We start from the raw sequence: 19,703 nt of genomic DNA, 5'->3' as shown, positions 1-19,703 counted from the left end.
TGCACACAGGGACTCTGCTGCCCAGAGTAGGTAAATGGGATCATCCCAGTCACCCAGATCTACTAAAGCCAGTTGTCTCAGCTCCCTCCACACTTCAGGGTGCCAGAGGGGCTGAAGAAGCAAAGCTTTGAGCAGGGCTTTGGAAACCTCTCCGGGGGACGCTGTTAGTAAGAGGGTAGGGTAGGGCCTCTGAGGCATTATTGGGAAATCTGAAAGAATTAATACATTTTGTGGGAGAAGAAAAAAAAAAAACCAAGCCAAATCTGGTGCAGGAGCTGGAGAAAACCAGTGGGTAAAAGCTGTGCAGATCAGCCAAGCGTTGAGTGAGCCCACTACAAAATAGAGGCTCCTCAGGGAAGGAGCCATTAAGGCTGTGACTGTGCCCTTTTTATCCAGTGCAAGAGGGGACAGCCTGGCACAGTGTATTTTAGCTTGGCAAGGGAAGAACGACTGGTCAAGCTAGAAAAACGTGGAGGCTCTGGTGAGCTGGAACATCTCTTTCCACGGTGGCATTCAGTCAGGTCTGCTTTTTCAAGAGAGCACAAAGGGAACCCTGGCAGCCGCTTGCAGAAAGCCAGGCGAGAAGCAAAGACCTTTCATCATCTCTTCCTCAGTCCCCCCAGCTCCACCCCACAAGACATTTTCCAGACTTTCCAGTCAGCCCTGAGATGTTGACTGGTGCACCAGCTTCATCAGCTCTCTGGCATGATCTCCGATGCATTCCCTCCCACCTTCAATGAGATAAGAGAGTCGGGAATGTCATTCACACCATGGGTGTTACTACTCAACTCTGGAAACCAAAGCAAACATCAGGACATATTTCTGCCAGTCCCAAGGAAACCATGGGATGACTTCCCTATGGGAGCAAAAACATTTTTCCCAGTGAAACATCAGCTCTGAAAAGAGCTCCTTTGAGGGGTGTTCTGGGGACAAACAGAAGGAGGCTTCATCAGGGAGGGATCAGAGAAGGGAGCACTTGGCAGGGAGTTGCACTAACTAACTCAGGTAATTTGAATGCTTCTGATTATCAGAGATGATTCACTTCTGTTCACTTTGCACCAAGCATTGTGAAAGACATCGCATTTATCTGCATTGACTCACTGTTTCACAACACGAGCTTAAGGTATTGTTACTACTATGATGATGGTAATGCTTGGACATCCAAACCCCTGACACCAGCCAGGGAAAGCCTGCAAAGGATTTCGGTAAATCCAGACAAATCAGGAAATGTGATAAAAAACCTCAACTCTCTCCTCCTCTATTAAAGAGATGGTGCGAAAACCCTGAAAATAAAACCACAGATGTTCTCAGACAGCTGTCTGTCAAGAAGTCAAGAGGATATTTCTGTCTCTGGAAAGCTTGCTTTGATTTTTATCACCACAAGCTGCATTTTGCTTGCAGATAATCAGACCTACAAGGAACACGCTGTTATTCATCAGTCTATGGAGTCACTTTAAATAAGCTTATGGGCAAGTCTCGATCTCATACATCCTTGTGAGATGGAACACCTTGAGCTAAAACCACAAAAAGTTAAAGTTTTTGGCAGGGACCATTTATATCAGCTGACCTACAACTACAGCAAAGAACTCACCACATTTGAGAGAGGGGGGGTAGAAGTTAAAGAGCTTTCTTTAATTCAGCCATAAGAAAAGTCACAGGAATGAAGGAAAGGCAACACAGTTCTCTGTATGATTGTTATGGTGTTGCTTATCAGGTGCAATTAATATGCTCTGAAATAATAGTTCTCACTGCTCAACCAGCACTGGTATTTACTGTCACTACTGTCAGAAGTGCTCAACACCCATAGGGGAGACAGGGAGACAATGGAAGCATTGGCTTCCATTCAAGCATCTAAATTAATAGCCACGTTCCGAGGAAATCTGACTGCATTGAACACTGTCTGAAATAACTTCTTAGCTAAAGTAAGTGTTTCTTTCCTAAAGGAGCCACATTTTTTGAAAAATGAAGAGGGAATGGAGTGGTAGAAAGGGATATAACTACTCAATGAAGTGTTTTTCCTCAGCTCTTGCCTTCCTCCTGCCTCAGCAATACACAACATCTTCTTCTTGGTCAGGGAGAACATTCCCTCTCCAAGGTCCTATACCACAAGGTTATAAGCCTGAAATTATTAGGTAATAGTTGGAAAGTGGTAGCACCTAAGTAAATGCAGCTTATGTAAGGCTCTACGCGTACAGATAAGCACCAGGAGCAGACCTTGGGAAATACGGTACAGTCCCTGGTGAGCAAAGAGGGCAGAAAGGAAACAAGCACAGAAAAGAGGACAACTTGATTAAGATCTCCAAGATGCCCAGCAGTGGAGCCGGGAAGAGATGCCAAATCCCTGCTTCTCCTGAACAATGTTCACCGCAGCTCACAATTTGTTTTGAATGAGTGGCACGGCCCTAAACTAAATGCAAGCGGGGAGCAAAGCATCGATTGTCCTATGAACTGAGTATCTGTGCAAGGTTGCTAAACAGGAGGTGAGAGATACACATCGAACCCCGATGAATGAAACACAAAAAGATACAAGCACAATCACATGCTTCTTGCTGTAAAGAGCTGAACTCTGTAATTATCAGCTACGGGGAAGTGTCTCAAAGAGAAAACAAGAAAGGAAATTGCAATGTGTCTATTTATTTCCATAGCTACTGTATGACTGAGAGCCACTCAGCAGCCTCTGCTATTTGTAAGAGGGTTTCCTAACAGAACATACCAAAGGTGCAGGAAAAGGGCTTGTGTATTGTTTTCTCAACACACAGCAACAGCTTGACAGGTAGAGTTCCCCACCCCGTAAAGAAGAGGGTGTAAAAGCATGCTTTTCTTAGAGACAGAGGGGCATAAATCACAAAACCAGGCTCAGGGCAGGGAAAGAGAAGACACACATAAATTATTAGCGATACAGGAGGAAGCTGAGATGATTGTCAGTATCTTCTTCGCCACTGCAGGGACAAAGAGACATGGTACAACAAGCAGAGTGGCAAGTGCCCAGTCTGCCAAGCAGGACCATGGCTCTCCTTCTATCCCTTTCCCAGGTCTGCTAACCATGGGGACTCAGGGGACACCAGACACCTGTGGTCTGGAAGCGTGCTCTTCGCATTAACGACTCTTGTATTATCACGCAGTCCTTAATAACAGAAAGGCACAACAGCCCAAACTTACCAGTCTCTCAACCCTCTCGCTCAAGTCTCTAAACCTTCCTGAGGACTGTCTGGACAACTCGTTATTGTACCGGATGTTGGTGATTTTTACGTTGGCACTGTAATAGAACAGCTTCTGATCTGTAAGGGAACAAGAGGAACAGGCAACACTCAAAGCACCAAGATGAACACACTTTATAGAAACACCTGTGGCTGGCTGACATCCAGATGTTTAGGGATGAGCCTTCACCTCTATCCAACTCATTCAAACACAACTTCCAAAAGCTAGAGGCCCAGGAGCAAGAACTCGGTTGAGCTAGGTGATCTAAGCCAAGCAGGGACAAAAAGCCCAGTTTCCCCAATAGCTACGTTTGTGGGCAACCAACAGCACCTTGGGCTGCATCTTGCTGGTCAGCCACCTTCCTTCCTGGCCTGCATGCCCACTCAATGCCAAGCCCTGGCAGGGGGTGATGAGGGCAAAGGAACAGAGAAGCGCCTCAGGCAGAGACAAGTGGAAGGCTCTGTTTGTCACCCACATGAGGGAGACCAGAAGACCTCATCGCAAAAGTTGATCATGAGGAAGACACGAAAGGAGCGAAAGCAAGTGAAAGCCATCAGAAACCACAGCCCTGAACCATCCTGCGCGGCAGGAAATGTTCCTAAGAGAGCTGCAGAGATGTTGAATGAGGAAGGAAAGAGAGCTCTAGAGAAGCCGGTGGTTTTTCCCCAAAGGAGCTTGAGATAGACTGATGAAAAGCAAACTCCCAGCACTGTGTGGTGCAACAAGCACAAAGGAAATGCATTAAATACAGGAACAGTGGTGTTATGTGAAACTTACCATATGCCAGAAAATAAACTAGGAGACCAACGGTGATAGCTGCTGCCACTGCTGTTCCAATAACGATTAAAGCGATTTTCCAGGGCTCAAGCTGTCTTATTTTGATGGCTGGCTGATGAATTCTGGGGGAAAATAAGAAGAACAAAGGGAGAAGATTAATAAGAGATCCTTTTCTATGTAACCCCCCCCAAAAATGAAGTTAAAGTTTTCTCCCTCAACATCAGCTGATGCTTCCCAGCAGCAATTAATTGACTTCCCACCCAACACCCTTGAAAATGAAACCATAACTCAAGACTATTTTGAAACAGATGTTGGGATATGCTAGAAGTCATGGAACACACACAGGGTTTGAAGGCTTGGGGGTTTTGTTCTTATTAGGGCCAAATTAGAGTCCCACTAAGCACTTTCTTATGTGACTCCTGATGGGAAATGTGCAAGAATAAAACTTATTTTTCAGCTAGGTGAACTTTCATACAGTAATGTAGGCAGCTTGCAACTGGTTAAACAAATCAGTTATCACAGACACACCTTTGCTTCCAAAACTGCTTGGTGCAATCAAATTGGTAAAAAGTATCCCATGCTTTCTATAGTACACACACATATATATATACACATTATCCAAGCTGCTCAGTCCATTTTAGCCTGCAAAGCAGCCTGGACACACAAAAAAAAACATTTCAGAAGCCCAGCCTGTGGTTCCTGCTTTACTCAGACTACATCCAAAATCAAAAGGCAATCACTGCTTTAAGCAGTATTTGCTGAAGTGATGGACTGACAGGGAAGGGCAAGGACATATGACCGGAACAGGAACACAGGTAGGAAGCCTCACCAGATACTTCTCTTTGCCATGCTCTTAATTACACAGGTGCTAATCTAAATTAACTCAAGGAAAGTCAGCAGTAAGTATGTCAGTATTATAGTTAGACAAAAAAACTGCCTGAACAAGGTCACTTGCAGCAAATTCTGCCTTTGGCTATGAACTCAAAGACACCTGAAGAATCCTTAAAGCCATTTTTCTGTGTTATCAGCCCTTATGAAATACAGAACAGGAAGCCACAACTTTTGGCAAAAAGAGTCCTGAGGCACCTCAGTGAGTTCCCACATTAATAACAAAGCACCTATAGCTCACTTCCAGAATCCATACCTCAGGAAACATAAGTTTAAACACATTAAAAGAAGTTGAAAATAACTGCAAACAACCACAGCAGCTGTGTGCAGGAATAAGAGAGCAAGCATGTTGTGCACTTGTTGTGGTCCAACCCCAGCTGGCAACTAGGACCACACAGCCATTTGCCCACTCCTGCCTCCCTCCCTCCGCAGTGGGATAGGGAGAAGAGGGAGAAAAAGGGAAAAAAATCTTGTGGGTCTACATAAAGACAGTTTAGTAGAATAGTAATGGAAAACAAAATAATAAGAAGAAGAGTAAAAGAATATACAAATTGTGGTGGAATATAATTTCTCACCCCCCCCATGATCGATTGCCCAGCCCATCCTGAGCAGCAATTGTGGATTTCTGCCCCCCCAGCCAACCCCATTTATAAACTGGCCATGACATCTAGGGTATGGAATATTCTTTGTCCTGCCTACGCTCCCTCTCAGCTTCCACAGGAAGCTGAAAAAGTCCTTGACTTAATATAAGCATTACTTATCAACAACTAAAACAGTCTGTGTTAACAACATTATTCTCATACTAAATCCAAAACACAGCACCTACTAGGAAGAAAATTAACCCTATCCCAAGCTGGAAGCATTGTACATAAATATCAGAGCAGGTTCTGATATTTCATTCTCATTTCATTGCAAAGCCTTACAGTTACAGCCTCATGACTTTGGCTTGGAAAACAACTGACTCAGGCTAAATATCATGACACCGATTGAGTGAAAACAGGAACACTCCTGTGTCACTCACATTTGTTCTGGCTTGTCCTGGATCTCCTAGCTAGTGTTTCCTTCCCTCCTGCTATCCTCTAAAACAGCTATTAATTAACCTCTCATCTCATCTGGTTTGCTTCAAAAAGTATCTGTTAATCCACAGCAGGAAAAAAAAAAAGAAGAAGAATTAAAAAAAAAAGACAGAAATTAAACAGTCCTGTTAAGAGTCTGGAGATGAGCAGCTCCAAAGTTATTTCTGAGACTACTGCATCGAAATTGCCTTAAAATTTAAACTGGAGAAAGGAAAAAAAAAATGCAGGTATAAATAGTAAGGGCTTTACCTCATTAAGAAGAGTATTTCTAAATAGCAGCTCTTGGGTGAAACCATAAAGCCAGTGGAAAGTTCAGTTTTAATTTGTCATGTGGGTTTGTTGGGATTTTTTTCTGCCACTCCAGCTAGTGGTCCTTTGCATAGCTTGTATGTTTTGCAAATGTTTCTACTATGTTTGAAGTGAGATTAGGTTACAGGAAAAGCCAACAAAATAAACAAAAACCCCCACATTTAACCTGACACAACCTACTTGTATTCATCCTGGTAGATACTCTCATTTAAAAAAGCAGTTGTCTTGATTAAGCTGTGGGGAAGGAAAAACACTCGAAAGGTCTTTCAGCTATAATGATCCTGGCACAGCCCCAAACCAAAATGGTTTGAGAAGGTGATTTGAAAGGCTTGAATGCCACCTCTACACCGCAGCAGGTGAGCGGGAAGAAATCACTGCCGATCATACTGGTGAGAGAGTGGTTTCAGACCAGAAGTAACATGGCTGGGACACCGTTAAATATTGAATACTATGTAATTTGAAACCTTTTCGGCATACTTTTGTACATATTATAACATTTTTTAAAATAAATTTTATTCTTTTCTTCTTCCCTTTCAAGTTCCACGTTATGGTTTAGCAAACAGAAACCCCGGTCCGCAACAGTTACTCATATGGGCAATTTTACTCACACACTTAGCTTTCACTTAATTCATGAAACCTGTTTGAGAGCATCCTTTCAAAGATGCAGAGGGGACTCAGCATCAGCTTCTAAACTTAATGTCCTCAGACAAGAAGCAGTTTGATAAATACATCTTAGAAAGTCCCTTAACGAAGGGGGTGGCTGTTTTGGGACTTGAGATGTCTTTTTCCTCTTCCTTTTCCTCCTCAATAAATTTCCTCAATAAATAACAACATGAAACATCTGTTAAGGTTTACTCTCCAATCTTAATTTGTTTTAAAAACAAAAATTGGTTTTAAAAATGACAGGTATTTTTGAGTAAAACATCCTTGGTTTGGCTGTACCACCTGGAGCCTTCCCCATTTGAAAATACGTGCAGGCTGAGCACACACCAGAAGGATTTGAGATTCAGGTTTTCAAAGATACCTGTGAGACAAACCCACAAAGATTGCCAGGCTGACACTTCTCCATTCCCATTAACTTTGAGCTTTATTGTTCTTCGCTCTGTCTCCTGAGGTTCATTTTCCAAGGCTGAGCACACACCAGAAGGATTTGAGATTCAGGTTTTCAAAGATACCTGTGAGACAAACCCACAAAGATTGCCAGGCTGACACTTCTCCATTCCCATTAACTTTGAGCTTTATTGTTGCTTTGCTCTGTCTCCTGAGGTTCATTCTTCCCAGATCAATTATTTCACCTGACAAGGTGTCCCATTGTGTAAAGCTGGACAGTACTCACAAGGATTCAATACACGCAAGAGAAGTAACTATCCCAAGACTGAAACAGCTTCCATCCACATGATGACCCATCAGAGCTTGACTACTCTGCAGAGAGCTGGTAGAAGTTCAACAGTGGGAATTTATTTTCTCAGATCAAGAGCCAAGCAGTCCCTGCTGACTCCTTGGGAACTATCTGCTCAACAGAGAGGGAATGGGGAGCGTAACCCAGAATGGCACAGCAGGATAAAACCCACTCCAGCTGAGGAGGTCACTGAAATCCTCCAGAGAAGAAATGGAGATTTTAGAGCAGCTGAAAGCCCCACGCTGGCCTCAGTGGGCTTTCTGTCGGGGTCCCTTCTACCTGCAGCCTACATGGTCCTCTCCTCTACCCCAGAGACTCTGCTCTTTCCCAGACAACTGTGCCTGTGGAGTAATCTTAAATACACTGCAATCAAGGGCTTGATTTAAACTCTCAGCAGAAGACTGCCAAATCACAGATTGACATTTGTCTGATTAGGAAGAGGAACAAAATATTTGCTGACAAAAATAAACAAAAATCTTATGTAAAATTGCCCACACTGACATAACAATTTTACTTGGTTGTCCTCTCTTTGTTTCCTAATAATTCCTAATGCTGTCTTGGCTTTTTCAGCTGGCATTTTCCTAGAAATACCCACTGAGACCTTTCCTGAGTGGTAGGAGGCAATTTGGAGCCCTGAATTCTGTGCTTGGGTTCCCCCCTTACATGAGCACAAAGAAGTCCCCCTGGAACCCCTTCTTCAACAAGGAGCTGACACCAATAAACACAGAGCCAGAGGGATCCCTTCCCTTAAGCATTTTACACGGCAGACATAAGAAGGACACGTGTCTCTTGAGTTTAAGTGATAGGAGTACTGGGAGTAAAAATGTCAGTCTCAAAGAAAAATAAAAATCTTACCTAATATCCTAACTTGTTTTTTTAAGAGTGCCATTCAATAAACATACCCTAATCATCATATTAAATAAATGATGTGTGCACTTGCCTGGAGTTTAGATTCCCTTCTTGCCAAGAAGCAGAATTAAAACTGCCTTCTACAAGCCAAACTGCCTGCTTTGAAGGGAAAGCCTCAAAGAGCCTTCCTCAGCGGGGCAGAAAACACACTCTGGCACCTGTGGGAGACCCCTCCGTTCCCTTGCTAGGAGCTCCTTGTCATCAGACAGTGTCTGGCTCAGTCAGCATGCTCCCTGGAAGAGAACACGGGCTCTGCTTTGGCATGCAGGCTGTCTGCTGTGTGTCTGCTGAAATAAAGGTGCTGACAGGACAGCCTGACAGCCAAACCCAACCCAGTCACCCAGAGATGATCTCGTGTGGGCTATTAAATGCCCTTTGCTTTCGGTCCTACAAGAGTCACGCTCAGACAGACACATCATCGCAACGATTTTAGGACACGCGCGATACTTCTCTCTTATTAAGGGTGCTTTGAGTAAGAAAATTGATAAAAAACACCGTGTCAGCCTTAGCAATAATGGGAATATATAAACACACACAGAATAGGACAGTGATGGTGTTTTAATCTGTTTACTGGAATAAATCTGTTTACTGGTATAGGAAATGTCACTGTTAAACCACCGTATTTACATCACTCCCGAGGAGTTCTGTGAGTCTGATACAACAGAGCAGTCCTTCTGCCTTCATGATTGTTTGGGTCCATCTATGACAGCTTATATCCACCAAGAATCTGACCCAAAGTATCTAGCTTTTCCTGTAGTTTGGAATCTTATTTTTCTGGCTGAGTTGTAAGTTTTTTTCTGTATTTTACACTTTATATAAAATAAATAATTGCTAGGCTGGGTAGAAAAAAAGTGAGATGCTATAATGGACAAATTTCTTCATAGGAGAAATGCTCCTGAAATTAGAATCATAGAATCGTCTAGTTGGAAGGGACCTTTAAGATAATCTAGTCCAACCATTAACCCAACTCTGATTAAAAAAAAACAAAAGAAAACCATACAAAAGAACCCTCCACATCACTAAACCATGGCTCTAAGCACTGTGTCAACCCGTCTTTTGAAAACCTCCAGGGATGGTGCCTCAACCCCTTCCCTGGGCAGCCCATTCCAATGCTTAATAACCCCTTCCATGTCGAAATTTTTCCTAATCTCCAACCTGAACCTCCCCTGGTGCAACTTGAGGCCGTTTCCTCTTGTCCCATCACCTGTTCCTTGGGAGAAGAGACCGACCCCCCCCGGCTACACCCTCCTTTCAGGGAGTTGGAGAGAGCGAGAAGGTCTCCCCTCAGCCTCCTTTTCTCCAGGCTGAACACCCCCAGCTCCCTCAGCATCTCCTCATGAGGCTTACTCTCCAGCCCCCTCACCAGCTTTGTTGCCCTTATAATTATTAGAGAATATAAATTAGAGAAGGCTCCTTAGACAAGAGGTTCAATCGAGACTCTGAAACCCCAGGCAATTCTCCAGTGGCAGAGAAACTGGGTCATTTTCATGCTAAGTTCTGTATTAAATCTGTCCCCCAGTTATCACTAAATCTGCTCACAGACTACATGAAATTTAGAAATTGTCTTGTAGCAGAAGCATGTCAAATTAAGCCGTTCCATGCTTTGTGTTAGATCAACTTTGTTCCGAATGAAGATCTCTGTGAAACCAGAAATCCAGACATGGGAGGAGTATGTGATGGAAACAAAATGACTTGATTTTAAAAGCTGATGCTGACCCAAAATGCACAATCTTAAAATTGTGAAAAAAAAAAAAATTAATAAACTGAGGCACTTCTGGAATATCCTCTAACAGGAAGAGCAGAGGCGAGGAAAGCTGCTGGGTTTACACTGGGGCTTGCTCAGTTAACGAAGATGACTAGGTTTTAAGGTTCTCATTCTAGTTTTCCTCTCTAAAATGGTCAGAGTGAACGTGGCAAGGAAACACAAACAGTACCAATTCCATATGAGTCAAATCCGGTGCAGTGTGTACCACAATCAAAACTATTTCACTAGGGTTTCCTGAAATTGGAATCTCTGCTGGAACAAACTGGGCAGAGTGGGTTTCTGCTTGGTACCGTGCGGGAACCACATCTGCCTCCTGCAATAATCAAGGTTGACTCTCATTAATGCCAATGGGGCATGAGTGTCCTTGGACCAGGGCTGGTAGCCATTTCCTGCTACACCTCAACAGTCTGTAATTTACACTCATTTTGCCCAGCTGCTACATGACAAATTGGTACAAGTGGTGCTGCATATCCACCTACATATTCACTTTTAGACTACCACATACAACACGCGGTACTCTGCACCTCACCCTGCCAGGGCACAACATCTTCACAAGGAAGTCACAGGTGGGACACTGCATTTGGTCCCCAGACTGCTAGACACAGCACAACAGAGGAGTGATAAGACCAGTAAGGCTGTCTACTCCACCCAGTCTTCCCTAGCAGCTTGGCTTCCTGAAGGATTTTATGGAGCGCACGTTCCAGCTGAGCTTGAAATGTCGTGAAGAGAGACATCCTGGAACTGGATAAAGCTCATACTGAGGCAGTAAGAGACTTGTAAGAGACTAACATGGAACTGCAAGGCTTACAGCCCCACACTCAGATCTACTTCCCTGCTCAGCAAAGAACTCTGTTCATTTAACAGACTACACAGGGTTTTTAAGACCAAGCAGTCTCCATCCCTTCCCAAATGTGCAAATATTGAATTATCCAATACAGATTTCTCCTAACGTACCTTAGATTTTACAATAATCTAAACAACTATTTAAACAACTAAATCCTTTCCTAACTAGGAGGCAAACTGGACTCAGATGTTGTTTAACTACCCTCTAGCACACTGTTATTAAAATTATTTATACCACTGTTGATATCAACGAGACACGGCAACTCGATTTACACCAAACTATGGAATGGCTGTTCAGTTCTGGTGGGTAGAGAACTCTTGCTTAGTTTTCCCTCTTTATGTAACATGCAAAAACTGGTATTCACAACCAGTGATGGGGATTTCTTCCTCACCTAAAAGCTATGCTGCTCTAGCCCTTAAGCCACAGATATTAAACAGGGCAGAGGATTTTTCAGTATTGAGCAGGGTGCCACTAAGGAGCACAGAAGCAAGAGCTGAACTAGTCTTCTCCTGGCAAAGCCAACACTCTACTGACTGAAATGATACTGGTCTCACAAAATGAGAAAAAAAAACACTCAAGTGGGCATAAAGAATAAGTTCTGTCAATCCAGAAACAATGTTTCTATTTCAGCATGTCCAGAAATTATTAAAGCAGCCCGATTTTTAAAAATACAGAGGATGGAAAAAATAAGTAGTATCTTGCAACCATCCACAGCCGTTTACCCAAAGCAATGCCAGAGAGGAGACTAACACCTTAGTCTTTAGCAGTCACAAAAATTCAACCACCCAGCCAAATCGTTAGGATGTTAAAAAAAATAAAATTTCAGATTTTTTTTTTATTCTGTTTGTAAGGTCATATTTTAAGCTTTATCAATCACTGAGGCAACAAAAAAATACAAACTCAAGGGAGACTGAGCATCTCCTATTCCCACATGAATCCAGGAGCCAGAGCATTAAAAAGAAACAATAAATTGCCGGCGGCTCGTTGTACATTTATGACCACATCCCTGCTCTGACCCAACAGAAAATTGCAGAGTGTCGCAGCTGGGAGACTTATTTTTCTAAAAATACTCTAAACTTTCCAGCACCATTGTAGTAAAACAAAACTAAGGATATCCAGCATCTCTGACTGCACAAAATACTTTCAGACACAAAAATCCTTGTCATTACCCCCTAGAAATCATGGCTTCTTCCTTAAAAACATTAGGGTTAAAACCAGAATGATGAACACCTACAGTGTTTTCTATATGTAGCTGTCCTCTCGTCACTGATCTAACTGGGACCTTTTGCAGGGTTTGTGGGAAATAATAACACAACTAGATCTGACCAACCCCGTAGTTTCCAAAAATTGTACTATTAGCATTTGATTTTGACACAGAAGAGTTTCCTGGATTCTGCACTGCTGCAATAAAAGCCTGCTGGGGCAGGATAACACAATCGCAGGTGGGGAAGGTAAGTATCAACTTAAGCCATCACATCATCTTTCTAAAGAGAAAGCAAATCTTTGTGCTCCTGGCCATGCTAGGGAAGGATTTCTCTCTGCATTTCTCACTCCAGTGATACGTTATTCTTTTCATCCAGAACAACCTCCAAAACCTCCCTGTCAGCCTGCAACTTCCAGCGCAGCTTTCCCTCTGCCTATTGTCCCCTTTTAGGCTGCGTATTTCAGATGGATCCATGATCCACCCTAGATCTAAAAGGGTGAAAGGGGCAGAGACAGAGCAATGAGGTCCAAGAATGGTCAAGAGAACAAACAGATTTATTTTCTGGACCTATATATATCCTTGAAATCCTAAAGCTATCCCATAGACAGTATCCTTTACCGCTACTACACCTCTAGAGCAGACGTGCCGAGTTAAAACATGCCACCTACTTTTGAAGATCCCATGGTAGGTCCCGGTAGGTCTGGTAGCCTTTCTGACCACCAACAAAAGCTCGACTAAAGTCTGGACTGCGGAGCGAATGCTGCTGGAAAACGCAGGAGTCGCATGGGCTGGTGTGACGGGGAGGGAAAGGTGTTGAATGAAGATCCTTCATTGAGGCACGGCTGGCGCAACACCCAGCACCCTGTGGGTTATTGCAAAATGAGGGAGCGAACTTCAGAATAAAAACAAACAGGGGTAAGCATGGAGTTGATAAGGAGACTGTAACCTTCGGATCAGCTCCGCATCAAAGAGCTCCCCAGGCAGAGATGGACAGAGCAGATAAACCGGCCCAGGCAAGAAGACTTGTTCTTCACCGCAGCAGAACAGGAAGCGCGTGAGATTTCCCTTTTCCAGCACTCCCTTTCTGTCCAACTCCTATCCCTACAAGCAGGCCTTCTCCTGAGCAGCAGCACCTTCTACTGTACACTGCAAAACCCACACAGGAGAGGCACCGCACTGTCCGCGACACCAAGCCACTCCTGAGACAGCCAACACAAAGGCCAATCACAAAAACAAATACAGACATAAATGGCTTGGTCAGCCAAGCCTGATCGCCCTCGATGCTCGCTCCTCCACAGCTGTCCTGGACTCCCTTGGCATCAGGGACATGACAACTATAAGTATCCAGCCTCCTAATTACATGTTAGTCATTTAATGGTTGGCATAACCCCGCCTGTGGAAAATGCTTACTCTGTGAAAAGGGCCACCAATCCCATTGGAATTCCCTTCTCCCAGCACAAACGTGATCCTTCAGAGCCAGCTGGAAAGGGGGAAAAATGGATATTCTCTAGTGAGAAATTCTGCAGTTGTATCTAAAATCACAATCCAAAAAGGAAAATTACCAAAACCCAAATTTCTGGTTTATAGCCTTTGAAGCACTTGGTCTTCCAATGAAGTCTCAGAATTTCACAGTCGTTTTTATGGGAACACTTACTATCCTCCAGAAAGAACCTCAGCAACAGAGGGTAAAAAAACCAAACCAACAAACCAGCAAGGGGAAAATTTCACCTGATCCTACTGAGTTCTTTTCCATCTTTCCCTAAAGATGCCCATTCACAAGCACACTTCAGTGCAATTACAGAAGCAAGCGTATGGACAGCCCATTTTTTGGACAGTGGGGAAAGCTGAGCACTGCTGCGCTGCGTCTCCTATTTCTGTAACCTTGATTTCTTTGCTTTGATCAAATCAATTGCTTTTTGGGGGCTTCTCCTAGCTCCCTGGTAGATAGGACATTGCTGCAGTTACCTACTTTGTGTGGGGCTTTACCGACTGAATACACAGTTGCCTGTCAAATACTAATATCCTCCCTGGACATTATTTTCCCCTTTCCCCCCACCACCCCAGCCCTGTTATTTTCTTTTTCAAAATTAGTAAAAGTCCAAAAAGTTTGTGCACAAAGGAAATCCCTGATCCACCCAGAAACACATGCACAGGAACCCCAACACTCGATGGAGTGCTGGAGATGGATTACAAACCAATTCAATACAGGAATCAAGAAAATGCCTTCGAATTCCTCGGTTTATTTATTACTTTTTAAAAAAAAAATATTGTGATTACGAAACCTCTCACCCTTACAAAACACACTCCTAAAATAGAAAAACCTTAATTAAGTTTGGGATGTTAACACAAAGAAGCAGATAGGGATTTCTGCCCAGAATGGTGAGGCTGAGGCCGTGCATAGTGGTCTGCTCACAGAGATAAAAGCTGGCAGTGTTGTTAGTGGGTTACTAACATTAATTTCTTCATTAGTATCTACAGATTGATTACTAGTCAGGTGCCCTGAGTATCTAGGCCAAGCACACTGAGAAAAGGTGGCTCTTGAAGTGTTTAGCCTGTAAGATGCACAGAATTTCCCCAGATGTACCCAGAGGTTCAAAGGCCAGCTCTACCCACCTCGGCCAGGTATAAAAAGCCATATCCCAGTAGAATGAGGTTTTAGTGAACAGATGGAGTTTGAGACAAAAAGTTACTCGAGATCTTGCGCTCTGCAACAAGGTTTTGTGGAGACAAAGAACATTCATTAGAAGAATACCAGGTTGCACAGGGTCTCAGGAGGTACTGCTAGAGGAAGGGTCTTGCACAACAGATGAATGAACTTACCATAACTTTCAGAGCACACTAGGACAGACCTTCTTGTGACTCCAGAGCATGAGCAACAGAGATATCCCAAAAATATGATTTCCCTAAAAGCAAGATTTATTTTTGCAATCTGCCGAATAAACATTGACGTGGGTCACCTTCCTGTTCCTATTAATTAATCATTAAAATGAACTGCCCCTGGAAAACAGTGAAAAATAAGGAAATGTGCTTGCCTGTGTCAGATTATGCAAAATCAACTTGCACATACTTGTCCCCCAGGAGCAATGGTATTGCCTGTGTCAGATTATGCAAAATCAACTTACACATACTTTTCCCCCAGACAGGCCAAGAAAAGACAATCATTAAGGAACAATTTTCCTCACAATAAATTAGCAAATTGCAAAGCACTCGGTTATTCAGTAAGCTGAGGCAGCTACTAAGCTTTTTGGGAAGTGGTACTGAAACTCGCTGCGGTTATTCAGTAAGCTGAGGCAGCTACTAAACTTTTGGGTTACTATTAGGGAAGTGGCACTGAAACTCGCTCTCAAAGCGTGGGGTGGAAATCCAAGAATGTGGGTGCACAGGATTTTGTGAATGAAAGTGTAAAAAGATGTAATGACCATTCTCTCTGTTTAACCCTGCAAAGTCAGCCCAGCCGGTCAGACGGACCGCTTGCCTAAGAAGGGTAATAATAGGCTACCTTGGTTTATGTTCACATACTTACACGGGCTCCCTGGCTGCAGAGACAAAGAACCAGAGAAGGCCATTGGTCAGCCCCATCTTCGGAATTTACAAGCAAAGATGTTTTACATAATTGTCTACCGGTTACTCAACCCGGGCCACGAATTTGAGCCCAAAGACTCATTGGTCAGTCATTACTTTTCAACTGGGAAGTGAACGTTCTGGCCAATAATATTAAACAGAACTGACAGAAGTGCTATTAAACAGCGGAGCCTTGAAATAACCTGAACTAATTAGACCTGCTGTGAGCAGGGGGTTTGATGAGACGACCTCCATACATTCCTCCCAGTCTAAACTGTGCTGTGATTCTGTGAGCATCTGATAAGATCAAGCCAGTACACTACATTAAATCCTTCCCTAGGACAAGTCCACTCATTTTCCAACAGCACACCTTGACAGCTCAGTTACAGCTTCAGGCCGCCCTCTCCTGAAAAATGCAAAGGCATCTTGCATTTAGTCTTCAAAATTCAAGGGAATTCTCTAAACAAGCTGTATTTCTTTATACTTTTTAACTTCAGCTGTAGGCACGCTACACAACTTTACTGTTTTGACAAATAAAGGTCACCGTCACCATTTTATTATCCCACGCTTTCCTTTGCCACATGAAATTCCCAGCCATGGCTTTTAATAACTACTGAGGAGAACAACAAAACCAGAAAATCCACTGTAAGGACAGAATGATTCTCCAGAGCCAATATCAGGGCTGGGAGAGAAGCCAGGTCCTTTATCTTGCGCCTTGAAAAGTCACTCGGGGCCAGATTTTATTACGTGCCCGTGCAGCTCTGAGCTACTGAAGGCGCGGAGGCTCTCTTGATGCTATAGCAATGGCCTCAAGCTCAGAAGAATGCTAGATCCTTGCCCTGGTTGGTTTCCAAACAGTCCCTCTCTCCAAGCCCTTATAACAGAAACTGCTACACCCGTCTGAGTTGCAGCCAGATGGGCCAGCCCAACGTACTGACAACGCCCGTAGACAACAGGAGTCCCCCCCACTGCCAGAGTCATTAAAAAAGAATTCATAGCCCGTCACCCCGTTCGAGGTGAGAAGGTAGCACACATGTACCTGTCCTCTGCAGCTGCTGCCTGGAACAGAGGAACAGGCCAGCCTGCATTTTCTTCCCAGAGTTGCCAAGCTGCTCCCCGCATCCGCCGCACAAATCCTCCGCTCCCAGTCGGGATACACAGCGTCTCCAAAGACACGGGAGGTCTTCATAGGAACTGGACAGAGAAACAAGGCACATGAAGATACATATAAATCCTTCATGGGCACAGCTAAAGCCACACAAAAGAACAGCAGCGTTGTTTCACCCATCAGACCTAGTGGGAGCACTAACACCGAGCTCTGCGGAAAACACCCCAAAACAGGCCTTCCTACATCTCCCTGTCCCCAGAAAATGGTCAGCTTGGATTTGATTTCGTATCATTTGCTAGCAGCTAACTTGTCTGGTGGAAAGCACCTCTTTGAGTTGATGCCCCAACCCTTAACCTCTTCTGGTTTGCTCTGTGGCAGCAGGCAGGATCGTAAACGTGGTTCTTGTGAGCAATGTTTTCTCATACACTGCATTAGCTTTGGAGGCTTCAACACACTAAATTAGACATAAAGAAAATCAAGCCCAAGACCTCCATCCTGTAGCTGTTTCAATGCTGGCTGTCCTTTCAGACACAGCTGAGTCACTCTGAGGGAAAAACACAGCATGCTTTGGGCAGGACTGCTCAGTATCAAACGAGGGTCACGTTGGTTTGCTGCCTGCCCATGAGACCTTCTGGCTGAGCTCACTCTTGGGTAACCTGCATTCTACCTAGGTGGCACAGAATGGATTGTTTTCCTTTCTGTGCCCTGCTATTTTCATTGATTACTCAATCAACGGTGACAGGGCCGGAGGAGTTGGGGACAACAGCGCTGGGTACTGCATCTAAGGGTCAAGCATGAAGATGACCTGGTGTCAGTCCTCTTTAGGCTGTCTACCAGAGCATTCACCTGCCACAGAAACAGTTGAGGGGCAGCCAGTTCATCTGAGACAGTAGCCACCACTTGGCCATGGCCACGTGCCTGTCCCTGAAGCTGCCAGGCTCTTTGGGAGAAGAGAGTCACAGAGTAGCTGAGGTGGTGCCCTGGTTTCAGCTGGGATGGAGTTAATTTTCCTCCTAGTAGGTGGTTTAGCTATTGCTAAGTAGTTCCTACACTAAGTCAAAGAGTTTGTAGCTCGTCATACTGCCCCACTAGTATGGGAAGGCTGGGGATGCACCAGAAGCTGGGAGGAGCACAGCCAGGACAGGCAACCCCAACTGGCCAAAGGGATATTCCAGACCCTACGATGTCAGGCTCGGCACATAAAATGTAGGGAATTGACCTGGGGGAAGCAGCCGTCGCTCCTCTGGAAGCAGCTGGCTATCCCAAAGGGATATTCCATACCATACGATGTCAGGCTCGGCACAAAAACTGTGGGGACTTGACCTGGGGGAACCGGCCATTGCTCCTCTGGAAGCAGCTGGCTATTTCTATATCCTTTTATCACCATTATTATTTTCTCTTCTTTTTCTGTCCTGTTAAACTGTCTTTATCTCAACCCACAAGTTTGGGATTGTTGTTTAAACTGTCTTTATCCCAACCCACAAGTTTGGGATTGTTGGTTTTTTTCCTTTAATTCTCTTTACTATCCCCCCAGGAGGTCAGAGGAGTGAGCTAACAGCTCTGTGGTGCGTAGCTGCCTTCTGAGCTAAGCCAGGACAGGTCTGAAGGGAACTTTGGAGATGCTCTAGCCCAAGATCTCTGCTCACAAGGACAGCTGGACCAGGGTGCTCAGAATCACATGTCTGAAGGGAACTCTGGAGATGCTCTAGCCCAAGATCTCTGCTCTAAACAAGGGCAGCTGGACCAGGGTGCTCAGAATCACGTCCAACTGAATTTTGTGTATCTGCAAGGACAGAGACTCCATAACCTCTCCTGACAACCTATTTCAATGTTCAACCACTCTCACTGTAAAATACTTTTTTTCTTATTATTTTCTCACCACGCTCTAGCATGGGAGACACTATTTCCTAGTACGGTCCCTCCATCTGGTGTGTCCACTGGGGAAGGAATGATCCAACAGCTCCCCTTGGTATGCAGGTCATGTCCACTGGCCTGGAGATGAGTGCCAGACTGTCTGGGTCACGACTCCAAAGGCTGCAGACTGCAGGTGATCCCTAGAGTCTGGGGAAGGTCAGAAATGTGTGACAATCGCAGGCAACTGAGCGCTTGTACTGACTTACAAAGAACCATCTGTGGTTACAACAGGCTCGGGACGATGTTAAAACAGGCTGATGGCAAGTCCTTCCTCAAGGAAGGGACTGCCCGGTGGCGCAGCTGGAAGACGGAAAGCACAGGAGCTGAGGGGACCAACATCACACAGCAAGCACGATCTTCCAGGTTTACTGGAAGGAGGAAGGAATTCAGTAGCTAGTCACGGGAATCAGAGACATACCACGTATTTCTTGTACCTACTCAAGCTTACATAAAATAAAAGAAATTTCTTGTACCTACTCAAGCTTACATAAAAGATTTGCATTTTTAGATAACAAGTTCCCAAAAGCCTTTTCTCTGTCTTTATGAAAACACTTCATTTGCACCCGAGAAAAAGCCACCAGCAATACATGGAAAACAAAATATTTTTCAAAGGAAGTGTCATTTAAGAATGGATTCAATTAAAAATAAAACTTTAGCTTAAATAAAGCAGATTAAGTGCTATTTGTTATATTCATTTCTGAACTATTCTAACCAGATGAGTTTTGAAAAGCCTTCTTTGCAGCAATCAAAG

At 44.2% G+C, this 19,703-nt stretch overlaps 1 protein-coding gene across 1 annotated transcript in view; it reads right to left on the bottom strand.

Annotated features, from left to right (window-relative positions):
• Nucleotides 1-13,201, bottom strand: part of LOC106888688 (transmembrane protease serine 11E-like) — a 54,904-nt gene extending 41,703 nt beyond the window's left edge. The window contains exons 1-3 of the mRNA XM_014943090.1: nucleotides 13,038-13,201; nucleotides 3,976-4,097; nucleotides 3,160-3,278 (exon numbers count right to left, since the gene is read on the bottom strand). Of these exons, the coding sequence (XP_014798576.1) occupies nucleotides 3,160-3,278; nucleotides 3,976-4,097; nucleotides 13,038-13,201 (405 nt within the window). The remainder of the gene's footprint in view (nucleotides 1-3,159; nucleotides 3,279-3,975; nucleotides 4,098-13,037) is intronic.
• Between the last annotated feature and the right edge of the window lie 6,502 nt (nucleotides 13,202-19,703).

Source organism: Calidris pugnax, unplaced genomic scaffold (assembly GCF_001431845.1).
Source record: "Calidris pugnax isolate Ruff unplaced genomic scaffold, ASM143184v1 scaffold16, whole genome shotgun sequence".
In the NCBI taxonomy this organism is placed as follows: Eukaryota; Metazoa; Chordata; class Aves; order Charadriiformes; family Scolopacidae; genus Calidris; species Calidris pugnax.
This window is presented reverse-complemented; position numbering and strand designations above follow the sequence as displayed.